The sequence below is a fragment of the Saccopteryx leptura genome, chromosome 12, assembly GCF_036850995.1.
Source record: "Saccopteryx leptura isolate mSacLep1 chromosome 12, mSacLep1_pri_phased_curated, whole genome shotgun sequence".
NCBI classification, from domain to species: domain Eukaryota; kingdom Metazoa; phylum Chordata; class Mammalia; order Chiroptera; family Emballonuridae; genus Saccopteryx; species Saccopteryx leptura.
Window position 1 is genome coordinate 30,725,006 of NC_089514.1, and position 19,499 is coordinate 30,744,504.

Genomic DNA, 19,499 nt, shown 5'->3' on the forward strand with positions numbered 1-19,499 from the left:
CTTCTCAGCAAGGTCTAACTCAGCACGTTGCCCAACGCCCTAGTTAGCATGACCGTGTCGACCTCGCTCCCCTTCACGTAGTAACTTTTAAATCCGTCAGAAACAAAAAACGCCGGGGGGTGCAGGACCAGCGGGGGGCGGCCGGCCCCCCGAGCCACTTGCCTTCGCCGGGAAGCGCTTTGGACCGGCCCCGGCCTTGCTTTGGGGCTGCGGTTCGTGTAATGAAACCGCAGAATGTCCATTAGGTGACTCGATGGGCACTGAGAGCTATGCTCGAGCAGAGACCAGGACTGCCAGCCCGACGGGGTGGGCAGCGCCTCCTGATGCCCCACAGCTCTAAACCCAGGCGGTGAGAAGCAGTGTCCAAACCGACGGCGTGGGGTAAGGATGGGCGGGCAGCCCAGGCGGTTGCCCCGGCGTCGGTCTCAGAGGACTCAGGGGTCACTCAGGCCTCAAGCGGGAGACTCGAGCCGGCTGGGGTAGGCACTGGGGGACCCGGGGACACATGGTAGGCACTGAGGGACCCGGGGACACATGGTAGGCACTGAGGGACCCGGGGACACATGGTAGGCACTGAGGGACCCGGGGACACATGGTAGGCACTGAGGGACCCGGGGACACATCCCTCCGCCGCCCTGAGCGTGCTCGTGCTGGAGTTGCCCCCAAAGGCACTGCGACCATTGCTGCGGTTTTACGGCGCCCGGGCGGCAGAGCAGGGAGCTGGCGCACGTGTTCCGCAGCGAGGCGGGCGCCTTGCTCCAGTTCCAGACCCCCGGCTCTCCCTGCCGGCCTCTTTTGGGCCCGAGTAGGTCCTCGGCAAAGACAGGCTAAGCTAACGTTAGATACAATTTAACACAGACTCCTCCCTTTTCGAGTAGGGTGGAGGGAGTGACGAGAGGCCAGACCGTCCGAGGCTGGATGTCTGGGGAGCTCCCAGGTTCTTGGTCTCAGACCCTCTGGAGGAAGACGCTGAAAAGGCCCAAATCAAGACCCAGCTCCTGGAGTTGCCTAGTTCAGGACCGTGAAAATGAGGAGCAGTGCGTTGACATGTTAGATTTCTATGCTCGCAGCTGGATCACTACTGGAGCAAGGGTGACGTATCTTGAGAGCAAACTCTGGACGGTGAATACCCAGTGTTCGGCTCAGAGCCCTTTGTCCCCTGGCGTACGAGCTAAAATGTTTCCAAGGCAGAAAATAAAGGGCATGAGGTACAGGAACCCAGACCTGGGGAATGGAAAGGCAGGCTCTTGGGTGCCACGTCCATAAAGAAGAGAGAAGGAAACTGTGGGCTTCAACCCAAAGGGCTTTGATCCCTGTCTGCTTTCCAGTTTTCCTGGGGTTCCCATTCGGTCCGCTGGGATGACAGGTCATAAGTGAACCACTCACTGTTGCAGGAGTCTTGGGCTGCTGAACAGAGTTGCAGACCCTCCATTCCAACGCCATCCTAATAGATGAGAATACTGAATAAAATGCGGGGCTGCCCGCTCTTCTTTGGGATCGCCAATTGGGGTGTCATTAAATTATTTGTGCTTAAGACAGTAATGTTTCAAATTCACTTTAGGGATTCAGGGTTGCAAACATTCTCTCTGCCATTAACCGCTGAATAGACAGCATGCATTCATGAGTAACCTCATCCAGCCCTTTTCAAAGAAATATGCATCTCACGCAAAGCAAGTGCTTGCTACAAATTTCTCTTTCCCCAAATTGCAAATTTTCAACACATGTAAATTACCACTTAACTCCCAGCACCCCAATAAAAATAGTATTCCCAGTTCCTTCTGGCCACCGTCCCATATTCCGGATTACCCATTTCAATATCATTGTTCAGTTCCACATTGGCCCCTTAGTGAAGCCCACGGGGTCGGTGTGGTGGGGAGCGAGGAGAGACCGTCGCCGACCTCCTCCGCCAAACATGTGCACTTCCCGAGGCTGCTGATTGGAACACATTGTCTCCAGACATTACAGAGCTTGTACTGGGGCTTTTGCATTTTCTTCGGTATTCACTGAAAACAGATTAACTGAGATTCCCCTCCCCCAACAAGGAACAACACATATACACACGCGCGTGTACACACACACATCCCCCCCCCCCGCCTCTATTTTTTTTTCTCCCTCTTTTTTTAAGCAATGCTTTGTTGTGTTAAAACTAGTTGGACGAGTTAGGGTGTTGCTGCTGCTCCCGAGGCCCTGGCCAATGGAACCCGATCCACCCCGCTGTGCGTAAGCGCGCAATTAAGGATTTAACCAAGGCTGTGCTGCGCCTCAGTCAGCAGTCAGCCTGCTGGAGACAGAGCCTCCTCGACTCCCAGCCTCCTCCTCGCTGCCGCCGCCTCCTCCTCTCTCTCCTCCTCCTCTTCCTCCTCCTCCCTCGCTCCCACAGCCATGTCTGCTTAGACCCGAGCAGCTCCACAACCAGCTCGGGCAGCAGACGCCGCCTCAGCAGCGAGGACAGCCGCCGCCGCCGGGGAGCGATGACAGGAGTGTTTGACAGAAGGGTCCCCAGCATCCGATCCGGCGACTTCCAAGCTCCGTTCCAGACGTCCGCAGCCATGCACCATCCGTCTCAGGAATCGCCAACTCTGCCCGAGTCGTCGGCCACCGATTCCGACTACTACAGCCCCACTGGGGCCGCGCCGCACGGCTACTGCTCGCCTACCTCGGCCTCCTACGGCAAAGCGCTCAACCCCTACCAGTACCAGTACCACGGCGTGAACGGCGCGGCCGGCAGCTACCCCGCCAAAGCTTACGCAGACTACGGCTACGCCAGCCCCTACCACCAGTACGGCGGCGCCTACAACCGCGTCCCGAGCGCAACCAGCCAGCCAGGTACGACGCGAGGGCCAAATCCAGAGGGAGCCAGGGCTCCGGAGGGGCGGGGTGGGGTGGGAAATTGGGGTCCCGGCATCCACTGCTGAAGTGGGGGCGCATCTGATAGAAGGGAGTCGGGGCCTGAACTCTACCACCGGGAGAAGTTCCTGGGCCGGCACTTGAAGGATTCTTAGCAGGAGAAGCCTGCGGAAGTTCGGACCGGCGCCTGTCCCCTCCGGCACCTTGGGGGTGGGGGAGGAGGTCCGTCGCCGGATTCCCAGCTTGCTCGCTGAGGAAGCCATCTCGGCTGGAAAGGGGGTAGGGGTGGAGAGAAGGAAGAATCTAGCAGACCCAGTGGCGTTTGCGTAATAAAGGGGAGGTTAGCTACTGGAGTTTTTGGTAAGCGTGCTCGGTTGGTGCGCGTGGGAGTGGAAGGCTGCCTCGAAGGCTCCGTCGGGATGAGCCTGAGAGCAGCCACGAGCCGGTATCGTGTTGGAGCCCGGAGCGCTCCGGGTGGGGCGGCGGCCCGGGGGTGTTTAGACCTCCCGGAAGAGCGCACAGAGAGCCTTGCGGTTTATTCAAAGCATTGCCAAAAAAACCAAAAAGCCGTTTAAAGGCGGAACAGGGTTGTTGAGGGGTCACGTTATTAGGAGCGAGGTTTGTTTGTTTTTTTTTCCATTGAGTGCCTAAAATGTGTCTTCCTCCCCCCAACCCCCTCCTCATTTTTCTACTGTCTTGAAACTTAGGTGGAGAGTTTAAGAGGGTTAGTGAGCTTGAGCGGTCAGAGAGAGGCAGGAGGTCTCCTTGGAGAGGTTTCGCTGGTTAGTTTTGATCTTTTCCCACCAGCACATTAATAATCCTGCTAATATTAGCATTCCCTACTCTGGCAGAATCCAGACCACAGCCCTCCTCCTCCACCCTTCCTCTCCCAGGAGCTCGCTCGCCACACACACACACACACACACACACACACACACACCCCAACCAGTGTTCTCCACCCCTCCAGAGATGGGCACTTTGATAAGGTGAGAAAGGGGACTTGTGGCTCCGGGGCACCTTTGTAAAACACACATTCAGAAAGTCTTTTTCTTGTCTATACTCAGGATTGTGAGAAATTCGCCCTGACCTGCCGCCCCTTTCCTACGAAAACACCCCACCACCGATGCCTCTTCAATGTATGACTCTTGTTAAACTTTAAAATAGAGCCCAAGGGGGTGGGATGTCTTCGTTCCTTTCAGTGTCTCTGCATTTCCTGCATAAGTGAAAGATTTTTTTTCTTTTGGCCAAGAACTTATTAAGTCTATTTGTAAAAGAAACCAGACACATCTGTGCCCTCACAGATCTGCAGAGAGATTATGGGGGCTGCATAATCGGCCCTCTGTCTGCAGCAGCCCAGACTGCTTGCTGCTGAATTGAAGGAGCACAGTTTGCTTGTGGGTCTTTGAACTTTGGAGACCTCGGTCAGCGTCTCCCTTGCCCATGCGCCTGGCCTCTGTGGGCTCCGGAGCAGACGCTGACAGGAGGATCATGGCCCTTGAAGGCCAAGGAGCGATGGTCGTGAGCACCCCCAGAAACGCGTGTGAGCACAGGGTGGGTGTAAAAACAAGTGCAGCAGAAACCACTACCAGGGCGGGATCCAGGCTGCCGGAAAGGGAGCCGTGCTGTCCAGCGCGCTTGGCACGGCCCTCGGGACACTGGGTGAACCGCGTAGGGAATCAGTCTCAGCCTGGCTGCTTGGTCTTTCCATGATTCGGGGGGAACGACAGAAGGCTCTGTCTTGCGAAGCAAAGGTGGTGATATGGGCAAACAGAGTGAAGACCGCCTGGTAAGAAACTCCAGGACCGTATTCGAGGGTTCTGCAAAAGCGCCATTGTCTGCCGACAAGCTCTAACCGGTTCTGTTTTGATTATTTAGAGAAAGAAGTGGCTGAGCCCGAGGTGAGGATGGTGAATGGCAAACCAAAGAAAGTTCGTAAACCCAGGACTATTTATTCCAGCTTTCAGCTGGCCGCGTTACAGAGAAGGTTTCAGAAGACGCAGTACCTCGCCCTGCCGGAACGCGCCGAGCTGGCCGCCTCGCTGGGACTGACACAGACACAGGTAAATCCGGCCGCGGCCGGGCCGGAGCCCCGCCTCGCCCGCAGGCCTGGCTGGGCCACGCGGTTCCGGCCCCGCGGGCTGGAGCTGGTCGGATAGCACCTGCGGGGAAACTCAGACAGCCACTTTGCGCCCTTCCCTTCATAAGTCAGACCGGGTGTCGCCGCTGTGCGACGGTGGGGACGGGATGAAAACGTCGCTCATCTCGAGACGCCCCCTCTTCGGGCCTCCGGGGGCGAAGGGCCAACTTCTAAGAATGGTGACAAGGGGGGGGGAGGTACTTCCAGGACGCTCTGGACGCCCGGGGAAATGGCGTGGTGCTCTGCACAACGCAGCGCCTCTCGAGCCAGTAGGGCCTGTCGGCCTCGCCGTAGTCTCGGGTCGAGCAAAGGCCAGGGACGTCGCCTTGGGCCAGAAAGGCTGCGGGAGTCGCTCCTTGCTGCTGGGAGCTTCGGGCAGCCGCAGCCTGAGGGTCCCGAGGCGGGGACGCTGCTGTATCAGGAAGTCTTGCCCGGAGGATCCCGTTCCCTTCTTCCCACCCCAACCCCTATAGAAGAATAAAGAATGTTTGAGTTACCGCCCAGAGCTGCGAGCGAGTCCTGGCCCTTCTCTGAGCCGGGGAGGGTGAAGGGAGTGCGGCTGGGGGCTGGGGGTCAGTACTCGACCTGTCCGAACTCGTGCTCGCGCAGTCTGCTCCACTACTCCCGTGCGCCCGGCTCCGGCCATTGTTTTTGGAAACTTTTCCTTGCGCTTTGCGTGGGCCTCCACGTGTGCGCACGCCGCCGCGGACACTCGTGCCTCCCCCTCCCCTTCGTGCCTTCAGCCCAAACAAAAGACGACAGCGTGGGGTCGTGAGCCCGCGGTGACCCGGGCGCGGGGGTCCCGCCAGGGCGCCCACTGGGGTTCGAGATCCAGCCTGCGCCTCAGGCGCAGTTCCTGGAGCCTAGGCCGCGAGCTGCGGGAAATCGCCAGGGCCTGGCCGCGGGGGACCGAAGATGCCTCTCTCTGAGTGTCCCGGTAACGTGTGCCTTTGTTCCCCCACTCAGGTGAAAATCTGGTTTCAGAACAAAAGATCCAAGATCAAGAAGATCATGAAAAACGGGGAGATGCCCCCGGAGCACAGCCCCAGCTCCAGCGACCCCATGGCGTGTAACTCGCCGCAGTCTCCAGCGGTGTGGGAGCCGCAGGGCTCGTCCCGGTCACTCAGCCACCACCCTCATGCCCACCCTCCGACATCCAACCCGTCCCCCGCATCCAGCTACCTGGAGAACTCGGCTTCCTGGTACCCGAACGCAGCCAGCTCCATCAGTTCCCACCTGCCGCCGCCGGGCTCCTTACAGCACCCGCTGGCGCTGGCCTCCGGGACACTCTATTAGACCGGCCGCTTGCTCTCGCTCCCGCTCTCTTTTTTTTTTTTTTTTTTTTTTCCTTTGGGACTACTGTGTTTTGCTGTTTTAGAATCATAAAGAAAGAAATTCATACGGGAAAGTTTGGAAAACGGAGACAAAAGAGATTCACGTGTAAAGCTTTCTTTTTTTTTGCATGTAAGTTATTGCATTTCAAAGAACCCCCGCCCCTTTTTTTACAGACACTTTTTTGCGCAACTGTGGACACTATCAATGGTGCCTTGAAATCTATGACCTCAACTTTTTCAAAAGACTTTTTTCAATGTTGTTTTAACCATGTAAATAAGTGTAGATAGAGGAGTTAAACTGTATATTCTGGATAAATAAAATTATTTCGACCATGAAAGCAAAAGTTTCTAAAAAATAGTCCTTTGCCACCACCACCACCCCCCCCTTTATAATGGGCTTGTGACGTTTTATGCAAGCGAGGAAGACAAGGTCTGCAGAGATCCAGGAAGGCAGAAAGAAAACAGATTGGGAGCTGCCCGGACACAGAACTTGACATCATACATGTTGGATGCTGTTTTACATGTATATGTGGCCTGTTTATGGTGCTGTACTGTAATACATATTTAGGTGTTTGGGTTTTTTTCTTTCTTTTCTCCCCCCCCCCCCAACCACAAAAACGTTTAGATAACTTTAAGTTTAATCCCAACTTGTTTCAGGTAGAAAGTAATGCTGGACCTAACTTGGGCCCTCCTACCCTCTGTGTAAGTAAGAAAGGAGCAGAAATCCCTCAATAGCCACTGTGCACTCTAAGCTCCAAACAGTTCTGATGGAGAGCTGCCCACCCATCAGCCTCTGGGTACTGCCAGAGCAATTAGACAGGGTACACTCCCTTCAGAGGGCAAGTCCAGAGATGAGAAAAGGAAAAATAAAAAGTGAGAGAAAGAAATTTCCCTTTTTGTTACTTTTTTTTTTTTTTTAATCTGAAATGCTCGCAGCATGGCCAATGGCAGTGCCTTGGACTCCTTAGTGTATGATTATAAATATATCTGAGCTCTTTCATATAGAAGGAAGGGTCACAGGACCCAAAAACAATGATAGGACTAAATCAGCAGGCCAGGCAGCGCAGGTGGGGGGCGTTCTTCTGCCAAGGGAGGGAATTATGCGGGGAGCAAAGGAGTGAGAGCTTTGTGGCCCCATGTTGATTTCATTTCGCCATCAGATAATATTCTAAATATAAATCTTTTATTTCCATTCTCTTTACCACTCTGGATTTTTCAGGAAGGAGCTCCTTCTGCTTTGCCTTTACATAAAAACCGTGGCAAAGCAGGTTCCAAACGCTGGGAAATTGAATCTGTTTGCAGGGATTTCTCCTTTGTGAAGGCTTCTTTGGGGCGGAGAGGAAGAACTTGCTGCAGCCTTGGCCTGTGTCCCGTCCTTCTCCCTGTACCCTTGTCTATGGGCCTCGACAGTGTGATCAGAGCTACAGCCCCCTTGTCTATGGGCCTCGACAGTGTGATCAGAGCTACAGCCCGCATCTACAGCTGTGCTCCCGGGACTGAGTTGTAGGCAGTCTTTTTGACTGCCATTCAGTCCGCCTGCCTCTGTTTCCTTGGGATACCAAGGGAAATGCGTGTTGGAAATTATAAGATGCAGGGGATGTATTTTATAGCTAGGAAGTCGGCAGCAATAAATGTGACAAAAGTCTTCTGGGGGGGGAGGGGGCGGTTGGAGATTAGAACATAAAAAATTACATCCTGTCATCTGAGGGTGTCTGAGAAGGTTCTTCCAGAGTTAGAAGAGACCTGTGTGCCCCGCGGGGAGTTCACCAGTGTGTTTTCTCTCTCTCTCTTCCTTATCTCTTTCTCTCTCCTTCCTCCTTTCTCCATCTCCTCGATTCCTTCCTTTTCTTCCCCTTTCCTTACCAGCCTGCCAGTTTGGAACGACTTGGGCTTTAGGGGGATTCAGAATTTGGGCGGCTTTTTAGATAACACCTAGCTTGGTCCCGGGGCAGCTCGCCGACCGCAGCCAGGGCGGCGAACCCCTCCTTATCTCCCGCCCTTAAAGCCTGAGCGACCGCTTCTTCTTTTCCAAGCTGCCCTCCTCCTCATTTCCCTCCAGCTCTTCTTTCTCGGATGAAGTCCTGGGTGGCGACGCGCTGTGGGGAAAACCCTGCGAAGCCCCACTTGGTTTTCTGTGCTGGCAGAGAAGAGGAGGATGAAGGGGAAAAGTGGAGGGACCTACTTCCTGCTTTTCTTTCTCTGCCCGTGAGGATTTCGGTAGTTTCCATTACACGAAAAGCCTTTCTATCCCGGGAAATGGGCTGGGAGAAGCCCTGCGCCCGGGGTTGGCGAGCGTTGGCTCTCTCCCGTGCGTGCGCCTCTCTCGCGCGTTGGGAAGGTTGAAGGGGGCGCACCTACTGTGCATCTCTAGCATTTCCTACCCACCCGCTGCCCGAGAGTGGCAAGAACGTGCTTGGCGCATGCTCTCTCCCTTCTGCACAGAGAAGGCAGATACTTTTCCAGCCGTCCCGTCAGCTCCCCACCTCCATTCCTGGCTTTGGAGAGGGGATCCCTTCCCTACCACTTTGAATCGCCCGGCATTGTCACGCTGAGAGAAGGGCGAGTTTGGACTCTTCCCAGGAAAGAAGAGCGAAACCCTTCTTTAATGACCACCCTTCCGCCACTCGCCTTCACGCTGCTTGTTGTTAAGGACACTGAACCCTCATTGCGACGCGGACAGGCAGAACGGCGCGCAGGCTGGGTTTCAGGATTCCTTCCCTTGTGCTAACCTCACTTCTTCCACTCGCAGTGGCCTCTTCTCTCGCGCGGTATTTTTTTTTTTTTTTAACTTGGTCTGGGAGCCGTGGACAAAAATACTCTGCCAAACCAGTCTGCAGCGGGTTTTCCCTGGCACCGCGGGGCTTCTCCCGGGGGATTTAACTCCCTGCAGCCCTGCGCCCAGGGATGTAAAAATAACAGGTCCTTAGCAAAGTTTAAAAATATCTGTGTGATGTTCCTCTCCCCTCCGCTCCCTCTTTCTCTCCATTGTTTATTCCTATAACACAAACGTATACTTCTCCTCAGCAAATTCCTTGGTCTGACCGACCCCACTTTCCAGGACCTTTGCCTGCCTTTTCCGGTCCCCACTTGCCTGGCTCTTAGTGTAGTGCTACCAAGATATCTACCCTCCCTCCAAGAGTTCATTTTCTTTTCCGTGGGCTTCTTCACACAGCCTCACCCTTCCAAACCCCTACCCCCATCTACAGACCCCCTCCCAAAGCCCGAGAAGCCCAGACTATGTCGGCCCTGCTGGGCCCTCCTGGAAAAGATCAGATAAATTAGCCTTTGTTAGAGGCTCGCGTTGGGCTAGACAGATTTCTGCCCCTTCCCACCCCCCCTTTTTCCTGGCGGCCACCTCCTTGTGGAACAGGGGGCGGCCTGGGCAGCCGAGAGAAGCCGCATTCCTGTGGGTGCCAGGCGGCTCCAGCGCTGAGCCACAGGGCCTGAGACACACACAGAGGAACCCACAGACCTCGGTGCCCTTGATCTCGCTCTCTCTCCCCCTCTCGTTGGGTCACCCACCCAGGAGCCTGTCCACCCACACTCGGATCCACCCAGGTCCCGGCCTCGGAGAGGAGCGTGCTGACCCACACACCAACACACGCACACGCCCTCTCCGGGTAACTCCGGCCAGGCCAGGACCTCCCCTCCTGTGTCAATCTTCTCTTTCCCGCCCCTTATCCCACAATCCCAGACGCGCCGGCTGGCCTCCTTTGATCCCACCGGACGCCCCACGGCTCGCGGCGTCCTGGCCGCGCCGTCCTGGGAGTCGCCCACAGCGCGCCAAGGGCAGGCTGTGCTTGCCTTCCCCCGGCGCGCCCGACTCCGGCCTTGACACCAACCGGTCTCCCGAGCTCCCATCCCGAAGCGCGAGAGACACCCCCTGTACCACTGCCCCCCGTCCTCCTCCAACCCCCAGCGCTTCCTTGTATTCGAAGAGAGGGACCCTCGGGGCTCCCCGCCCTCCACCGCCCTCTCGGTCCCATCTCCGCAACCTCTCGGATCGCGCGCCTCCCACTGGCCGCTGGGACGTCGCCAACCCCGAACCCTGCAGCCCTCCCCGGAGGCACGCCCTGGAGGGCAGACGCCCTCCCGCACCTCCGGGAAGCGCGCCACGCCGGCGGATCCGCCTGCGGTCACCCCTCTCCTCCGCCCTGAGCACCCCCCCCCCGAGGCTGGGTGGAGGCTCCCGCCCCCCGGGGGCTTGGGGAGGGGGCCCTGCGGCTGGCTCCCGCCCCCCGGGGGCTTGGGGAGGGGGCCCTGCGGCTGGCTCCCGCCCCCCGGGAGCTTGGGGAGGGGGCCCTGCGGCTGGCTCCCGCCCCCCGCTCTCGTTCCTAGGTTGCCCGCGGTCTCTGCACACTGTACTCGGTTTTCTCAGTCACAGAGGACTCTGGGCCTCCAAAGCAGCCCGAATAGCGGTAGCACTTCTGGGATTGGCTAAACATTTTTCTCTGCGGCCCTGACCACCCCTCCTCCGCCACCCCCAGCCCCGTCCACGTTTTCTTCTGCATCTGACAAAGTTGAGGTTCCCCGGTGGCCCAGGGCAGAAAGTATAGGTCGTCTCTCCTGCGGGCGGGGCGGGAGCAGGGGGCGGAGGAGCGCCTTCCCTTCCAGGCACCCTGGGTAGCCCGCTGTAATGTAAGAACCTGTTTTATAGGTCGAGCTCTAACCGTGAAGATAGGAACCGGGGGAATTTACATGAATCTCTTTAAAGGAGACGGGAGTCCTGTTTTGCAGCAATTAAATGTTTCTGCTCTTTTGTTCGCTGGGACTGCGCATTACTTCTGATTTATGGGGATCCGAAGAGGTCTCTTTGCCAAAAGCGCATGTATTATTGAGTCTGTTCCACATCCTAAACCAAGATTTATATAAAACCGTGAAATACCACACATTACGACCTTTCGCCACAGGAAGGAAAAAATGGCTTCATAACATCATTCTACACACACACACGCACACACACACACACACACACACACTCCAAGTTCAGTAATGATTCTCTGTCAAATCTCCACTATACACAGTGTAGTTATTTTTTTTAAGTCGGTGGGGGTGAAGGGCAGTGAGCCGTTCACAAACTATGCTTTATTTTAAAACATTTTTTTCCTTGCAAAGGTGAGAAGAAAGAAATCTGTCAGAGGAAGCCTATTGTCTTCCAACGACTATTTCTGCCACTTGCCATTTGCAAAGTGGAAGAAGAGGGGTGGGAGAAGGGGCAGGATATGGACTCAACTCTTATCTATAAACAGGGGTCACGCCACAGGGAACATTTCGTTATTGCCCTTAAATTCACAGGCGCTGGGAAGCCCGTTGCCACACCGCGGGAGGGCCCTGGCTGGGCATTCCCCGGTCAGCGAGGTGGTGGGGAGAGGATGTTTCATCGTACAATACAGCGCCTGCGAGACTGGAGATGATGCTCAGGGAATTCTGTGTTCTCACAGTGGGAAAACAGAGCTCCTGGGGATGTCAGGGGTTTAGGTATCCCTGACCAGAATGTCTCCAGAATGAACCAGAACTAGACCCCAGAAGTCTCAGCCAGGGCAGGGGTCATCCTCCAGCAGGCAGCAACTGGAACTCGGGGTTCCCTTTCACCCCGAGACCAGCACAGTGCCCGCGCCTCCCGCCAGACTCTCTGGTCCTCACTCTCCAATTCCCTTTCTCTGTGGTTCTTCCACATTGTAAGGAGATTCACCTTGGTGTTTTATAACCATGTCTGGGGGCGGGGACAGTCCTTTTCCAAAAATACTGGATTTTCTGGAATCCAGAAAGAAGCACATTAGTGACTTGTAGCAAAAGAAGCAGCTGGGCTGGTTTATATGGGGGGGGGGTGTTAATTAATAAAACTTAATGATAGGATTAAAGCCAGTATAGCCAGCCAAGCAGAGTGGAGGAGACAGCTTCCCAGACAGGCTTTCTTTAATTACCAGCAATTAATATATTTTCTGTTAATATCCTTTAGGACTCTCCATGACCTGCTCCCTGTGAAAGACAGTGGAGACGGAGCTCAGGAACACTTACATGCATTTTGCGCTAATGACAAGAGAGATTGCAAATTCATTTAAAGAAATGTCCATAAACAAGTGACAGACACTCTGAGGCCGCGTCGGTGGAAACAATGGTGAAACTGACAAGTGTTCTTTTCTTGGGGGAGGGGCACTTTTCTTTTAAACAAGGAGATGCTTTGGGGGGGGAGGGGAGCTAAGGGTTTAAAAAAATAAAAAGAAAAGTATTTCAGACTCTAGGCAACAGCAGATGCAGCAGCCCTTGCAAACACATCAGACCTACACATATTGAAGATTTGGACACGTAATGCTTCAGACCACTGATTTGCTATTTTCTTAATTCTGCACTTCTTTTTCCATATGAATCAAACAGTCTTTTGTCCTTCAGGGTTTGATTTGATCGCTACTGTTCACATTTCACTTTTGTATTTTCCTCTTCCTATACCATTACTCATTGAGTGCCCTGTGAAATTACAATCGTACATTTTCAACTCAGCAACCCATTTGCAGTGCAAAAATAGGGTCTAAATAATGGCTGAATTAGCCCTACTGGACAGTTTCAGATGTAACACTCTGTAATAATTATATTGCAGGCTGGATTAGGATGCTATTATCATAATCTGGACGTTTACAATTATCTGTAATTTGCAAAGATGCGCCAGGTCTTGATTACAGCAGTTTTTTTTTTTTTTTTTTTGTATCACGCTAACCATCACTAAACAGTGACAGTAATAACAGCTAATTTTGCTGGCAATATAAGAGGTGCTGGGGTGTGCAAACAATTTCACACCTGGATGTGCTCACTCAACCAAGAATATAGAGAAAGAGCTTCTGCCCTGAGACTCAGAAAAATATTCTCCTCTGCTTCTGTTCAGTATAGATTTGTAGACCCTGATCATTGCTTAAGAGATATTCACTGGGGGTAAGTTTTTATTTCTTTCATACTTCAAGGTACAGTTCATATTTCTTTTCTCACACTTTCCAAGCTATATGTGTTGCTGTTGTAATTCATTATAGACTGCAACTTTGCTTTACAGATTTTTCCATTCTGACCTTTTAGTCCCCCTTAACAGTAAAAGGGCTGTGGTTCTGGTGAGTAAAAGATTTGGGTGAGAATGGGGTCCTTAAGAACTTGCTTTGTCTTTTTTGTTTTCTGTGCCGTTGATGTATTTGGTGCAGCTTATGACTGGAGACTGCGGGAAGAACCAGATTTCTGTAAGGTGTGGAGGAGAGCGCTGGAGATTTTATGCTAAAATCTCTTTGTAAATTGTTGCTCAAAGCTAGTCCTAAGCGAATCCTTGAGGTCTTTATGTGTGGTGATAATTTTAAGTTTGGGGGCATTGAGAGAGCAAACGGAGTTCCAGATAATGTTCCTTTACTAGCCCAGGTATACGGAAATTTGCAACGGCAGGTGCAGTATGAATCCCTAGACTGTATAGCCCCTTAGACATCCTCCACTTGGGAGAAAGTTTCAGGAGTAACTGGCCTCTGAAACCCTTCAGGGCTGCTTTGCAGGGCCGTTGCCTCAAGCTGCGGGTGGGGGTGGGGAGAAGGGGCGGGATGCCTCTCATAAAGCTATTGCCCGCGGGGCTCAATGCTGAGACCTTGGGGTCGGAGGGGCATGATTGGCTAAGAGGCAGAACCGAGCTGCGGTGCCCAGGAACCAGTCTGATTTAGGAAAGCATCGAGGAAGACTCTCGCAGGAAGTCATGCTGTTCTATCTATAGATGACGCTGTTTCCTGACTCTGTAGACGCTGGAAGCAGCCGGAGATGTTAAGTGCAGGAGTCTGAGAAATCTTTGGCTCCCTCTCTTCCTTGTGGAAAGGCCTTGCTCCGGCGGCGGCGGGAACTTTGAACTAAATTGTGTCAAAAGATAATGAGGTGCTTATTTCCCCTTTACCCTCGCCGCCCGAGCTATTGTTCTTATTTATTTATTTTTACTTGGGAGATGTGGTCAGAACGAGGCTCTAGAACTCGAACTCTGGGGAAGGACCCACGGGGGGAGACGTAGTAGGCACCCGGACTGGGGCAATGCCTTTACCCACGCCCCTCCTACCAATCCCTCTTTCGGAATCAGTTTACCGGGTCAATACATCCTAAAGATGAAAACATTAACCCTTGAAGTTCAGAGAACCTAGGAAGCCCATTTTCCAAGGAGAGTTCTGGGGAGGGATCCCTTGGAAGAATTTGTTATTAAACTAAACTCATGTGAAGACACAGATTGATACAGGCGCATCATGACAGCACCTCCAATACGCTAAAATGCATTTGCTGGGTTTCAGAATTTCATGCACTCACAGTGGTTTGGCATGTGTCTGGTGGATTTTATTTTTCAAGAAAAATGAGTGTTGGTTTCGATGTATGGTAGCTTTCTCTCTAACGTAATTTGAATAATTCAGCAAAGCCCCACTACCAGCTGTATTTCTGCAGCCTCTTCCATTCTTTTCAGCATTATAATTTTGGTTAATTTTCAATTTTAGGTCCTACGTCTCTGCAATTTGTGTATGAATAACAGAATAATTTCCCTCTTTTGTTTCGCCTTTCCTGTTCCTGAATCTAAATAAAGATGGCTTTTTAGTATTAAAAGTGGAAGAAAATTACAGGTAATTATCTTTGACGGTAAAAACGCTGTAATCAGCGGGCTACATGAAAAATTACTCTAATTATGGCTGCATTTAAGAGAATGGAAAAAAACCTTCTTGTGGATAAAAACCTTAAATTGTCCCCAATGTCTGCTTCAAATTGGATGGCACTGCAGCTGGAGGCTTTGTTCAGAATTGATCCTGGGGAGCTACGAACCCAAAGTTTCACAGTAGGAAGGGGGAGAAAAGAAAAGAAAACATTTTTCCTAATGTAACAATGCGAATGCTAGAAAATGACAAGACTGATCGGTTTTAAACCATTCTGAAGACTGACTGAGCGTGGAAGTTGCTCAACAAAAAAAGGAACGGGTATATTGGTAAGTAGTCTTTGCTTTGTGTCTAATTATAGTGACTGTCCTTTTGCACGACTGTATGTCGCTGTCATTATATGGAGCACTCTGAGTATCTCTATTGACTTCTGATAAATGGCTCAGTGGTTTCAAGGTTCATAATTTGAAGGATGCCCAGGTCTGTAGCCATTAATTCTCGCAGTATGGGGCTTCCTGCTTGTGTGACGAAAGGACTTTTCATTTCCATTATTCCTAAGCTTTCCACAAGATCGGAGGATGTATCTCATCCAGGAGTGTGCTTTTTCTTACCTAGCCAGCTTGCAAAGGGTTTTAAACATTAAGTAGTTGTAACTGTGCATTTACTTTCTGTTCTTTTCTTTTATTATTTCCTCCTTTTTGGTGTTAAAAACTGATTCCAAAGAAAGAGAAATACAGCTGGATGACTAGCTGAGAGAAGGGAAAGGAGAACACTTAGTTTCAGCACTGCAAACTACTAGGTGTCTAGAGGTTGTCACGGAATAGATCACTCTAATCTTTTAAAATGGAAGAAATTACAATAAAAAGATAACATAGAAAGGAAGCTGAGAAAACATCCATGGAAATGTGAAGTTACTTAAGACAAAGGCTAGTGCTGCAAACTGACATTTTTGCAGGCACTTGATATTTACATACAGTGCTTCACCATATTAGGAAGTGCGAATTCTTTTAAGAATGATAGAAAATATACTGGGAGGGAGGGAGGAGGAAGGTGATGAGGTAGGGAAACGTAGAGAGAAATATACAGGACACTCCCAGCGTTTTGTGGCTTTTACTCCATATATGAAAGAAGACAAAAACATACAAAGTATATGTACAACTAAAATTCAACAATATATACAGAAATGTTTCTTGATATAAACGTCCCTATTAGCTTAGTGAATGCCACCAATTCACCTAGTAAAAATATCAAAGCAATAGAACCATGATTTTGGTTGTTTCCTCTGTCCTGATTCCAGTTCAGGGTTTGGGAGTGGGGCGGGGAAAGAGTGGTTTGGTTTTGTTTTGTTTTGAAATCATCATTCTTGCTCATTGCATTTTGATAAAAACATGCAGCATTCCCTTTGTGGCAACGTTCTAATCTTACAGCCAATTTAATTCTTTTTCTTTAGAGAATGGCTGTTTGTGAGGGCTCTTCTCCTTCTCCTCCTTTTCTTCTTCTTCTTCTTCTTCTTCTTCTTCTTCTTCTTCTTCTTCTTCTTCTTGTCAGTCTGGGGTTGGTAAATAAAAACGTAGGAGTCTGAAATGCTTCTGTTTCATCATGTAATGCCTTAAGTTCATTAAACAAGTAAAAACGCTGCCATGTTTGTGCAGATTCTTCTGGTGGGGGGAAAATGTCTGTAAAAAAAAGTTGTTTTGATGGATACTCCCAAAGAGAAGAAGAGGCTCAGAGCCTGGACCCCAAGGGGTAAGGGAACATATACTTACAGCGAGGGGCTTCAGGAGCGCTGACATGGTAACCAGCCTCTCCCTCTCCCGCCCTCCCTCTCTCTCCCTCGGACGCACCGTCAATTACTGAGGCTGCTCAAGGGAAAAGGCAGGCGAGGATAGAACAGGAACAAGGAAAAGAAAGGTGGGAAGGAAGGAAAGAAGGAAGGAGAGAGGACCAGGAAGGGAGGGGTGGGAGAGAGAAACAGAGACAGGGGCCGGGGAGGAAGCACGCAGACGATCTCGCCAGACGTGAGAGTTCTCCCGAGCCCAAGCTTCGGCTCGGCTGGCTCGGGTTGGCGGCTGCAAGCAGGTCCCGGATCCTCCTCGCCTTGTTCAGACGTTTCCCTAGGGTGTCGATTTCCCTCGGACAACTCACATCATTTGTGGTCTCTGCATCGTGTCCTGGTGTGGCGAGGAGTACCAGTGCGAATAGCCGGGCATGTAGCTGTTGGGGGGCATACTGACGCCCTTGGCCGAGGCCGAAACGTCCCACACTGGAGGCAGCGCCGGCGAGCGCGGCGACAGGGTCGCCGAGCCCGGGAGAGGGTCGCTCTCGTGCGGGTTACTGCCCTGCTTCAGCAGTTTCTTAAACTTAGAGCGTTTGTTCTGAAACCATATCTTCACCTGGAACAAAACGCAGCAGCAATCATTAGGCTGGAAAGACATCCACCCGACGCTTCAAGTTGAAGCTTTGGAAGCAATTATTTAAAAATAAATCAATAAGCAGTAGCAGTATAGTAGTAGTGGTAGCAGCAGTAATAATACAACCCTGCAAACGCCAAGGCCTCAAGTCTCCGCCTTTCTCCACCTCTTTCTAGCCTCCTCGTACCCCCACCCTACCTGCCCATTTACTAGGTGTCTTGTCTGGATAACTAACTCTTCAGTTTGATGCAAACCTAAGTTTAAAACAACAGCATAAACAAGAATAAAATAAAAATGGAGGCGAATGAGGTAACTGGGTTCAAAGTCTAAAGAAGGATTTTTAAACAGAGAACATTTCTGATCGAAGTCACCTGAATGCACTTCTTCTGATAGTCTGTTTCTTTAAAAAAAATATTTACCAACCCCCAAAGTTGGCATCGCTATGCATATCTGGTGAGCAAATGACTATGAACAGATTAAAGCCTGTCACTTAAAACCAAATGCCTTGAATATCCCTATGCATATATTGCATATGCCACAGGCTGTGTGCACGGGGCACCTTTCTCCCTACATAAACATATCCCCATAATCCTGCAGAGATTAGGGATTGTTCCTTCCTCATTCCCTACTTTGTATGTTGCTTAGTCAAATTGTGGTCAGCAATCATCACGATTGTTAGTGCGGTCACTTAAAGTCAAAGGGCCCCTGAAAATTAAATGGGAACCAGGAACCTCCTCATTTGAAGAAGGAAGCTCTATTGTGCAGCTTCCTTTACCTTTAAATTTCCTTAGTCATAGGAATCTGCTTTTCCAAGAGGAATACGAGTTACTGAGTAGCAGGAATCCCTTCGTTCAAGTCACAAATACTTCCAGTGGGAACGTGGCAAGAGAAAGCGGGCTGAACTGCAAAGAGCTTAGGAGCATGTGTTCTGAGGCACCACACAACGGTTCCCCAGTGAGGCTCCTAAAACCTGAAGCCCCCTTGCTGAAGATCACCTACCTCATATGAGGCCTATCACCCCATGCAGCTAAGGTTAATCAACAGGGACAGAAACCACAGGTGACTGCAGCTTGGCTTTATGATCAGGGTCCTAATATACCTGCCTAAGCCCCTTCCTGTGAAGTCTGAAAGGCCCCAGATGTCTTTCAAATTAGTAGGACAGCAGCACTTCAGCAACTGTACTTAACTGAGGCTTCACCTGCTATAATTTGGGGAGCATCTCTCTTTGATCTCCAGCTCTGCCATTGCTCCCAAGTCCTGTGCTCTAGGGAGGTACCTCAGCCTGCCCCAGCCATTCACCCAGGATGACTTAACCATTGAGCTGAGGGCAATCTTCAGGAAGAAACTCACCTCACCCATCCCAGGATGAATAGTAGTCACCTTGGTCCCTCTACTAAATCCTTTTGGAACCTATGCCTATCACCCTGCTTCGTTTCACCTCATAATTCTTTCTTTCTTTGTCAACAAGCAAAAAATTTTAATTCCCAGGACCCACAAAATGATCATATATATATATATATATATATATATATATGTCTTATTCTGCCTCATGGCATTAACATTTTTTTCCTCTTTCTCTTAACATGTTGTTCTGTTTTGAAATAGGACTCAAATAAATGATGAGCTTGGTCACCAAAGGACACTAGACTGGGGTAGGGTCGCCGAGGGGTTGGGAAGATGTGCAAATCCAATCCAGTATTCAATACCAGGTCATTTATTCCAAACTGTTGTCCTGGGAAAGTGCGGAACTGGAGCAAAGGCATTTGTCATTAATCTTCCATCCTTGGTTGACTAGGCCAAGAATTCCTCCCGATGTGCTCCCTGCCCGATCTGCAAGCGGGGTCAGCATTTCAGGACTATTCGGGCTTCTCGGGAATTACCTGTGTTTGTGTCAGTCCTAAGGAAGCTGCCAGTTCAGCTCTCTCGGGAAGGGCCAGGTACTGAGTCTGCTGAAAGCGATGATTTAAAGCCTGGAGCTGCAGGCTGGAGTAAATGGTCCGAGGCTTCCGAATCTTTTTTCCTTTTCCATTGAATCTGATTTCTCCGTTTTCAATCACTGTGGTTTTTTGTTGATCTGCAAGCAAAGGATACAGAGGAGCGGTCACTCGTGAGGCTGCAGTCTCCCTGAGCATAGCCT

At 51.3% G+C, this 19,499-nt stretch overlaps 2 protein-coding genes across 2 annotated transcripts in view; one reads left to right on the forward strand and one right to left on the reverse strand.

Moving 5' to 3' along the window:
• Nucleotides 1–2,274: 2,274 nt before the first annotated feature.
• DLX5 (distal-less homeobox 5) lies at nucleotides 2,275–6,807 on the forward strand. Its single transcript, XM_066353992.1, has 3 exons — nucleotides 2,275–2,826; nucleotides 4,723–4,907; nucleotides 5,951–6,807. The coding sequence occupies exons 1-3, from the start codon at nucleotides 2,472–2,474 to the stop codon at nucleotides 6,278–6,280; spliced, it is 870 nt and encodes a 289-aa protein (XP_066210089.1). The 5' UTR covers nucleotides 2,275–2,471; the 3' UTR covers nucleotides 6,281–6,807.
• Nucleotides 6,808–16,060: 9,253 nt separating this feature from the next.
• Nucleotides 16,061–19,499, reverse strand: part of DLX6 (distal-less homeobox 6) — a 5,442-nt gene continuing 2,003 nt past the window's right edge. Inside the window, exons 2-3 of the mRNA XM_066353996.1 lie at nucleotides 19,243–19,436; nucleotides 16,061–17,344 (exon numbers count right to left, since the gene is read on the reverse strand). Coding sequence (XP_066210093.1) covers nucleotides 17,093–17,344; nucleotides 19,243–19,436 — 446 coding nt within the window. The 3' untranslated portion in view covers nucleotides 16,061–17,092. The remainder of the gene's footprint in view (nucleotides 17,345–19,242; nucleotides 19,437–19,499) is intronic.

Coding starts and splice junctions, on each gene's coding strand:
- DLX5 (XM_066353992.1), top strand. CDS start 2,472: ATGACAGGAGTGTTTGACAGAAGGGTCCCCAGCATCCGATCCGGCGAC. Junction 2,827..4,722: donor GAGCGCAACCAGCCAGCCAG/GTACGACGCGAG, acceptor TTGATTATTTAG/AGAAAGAAGTGGCTGAGCCC. Junction 4,908..5,950: donor TGGGACTGACACAGACACAG/GTAAATCCGGCC, acceptor TCCCCCACTCAG/GTGAAAATCTGGTTTCAGAA.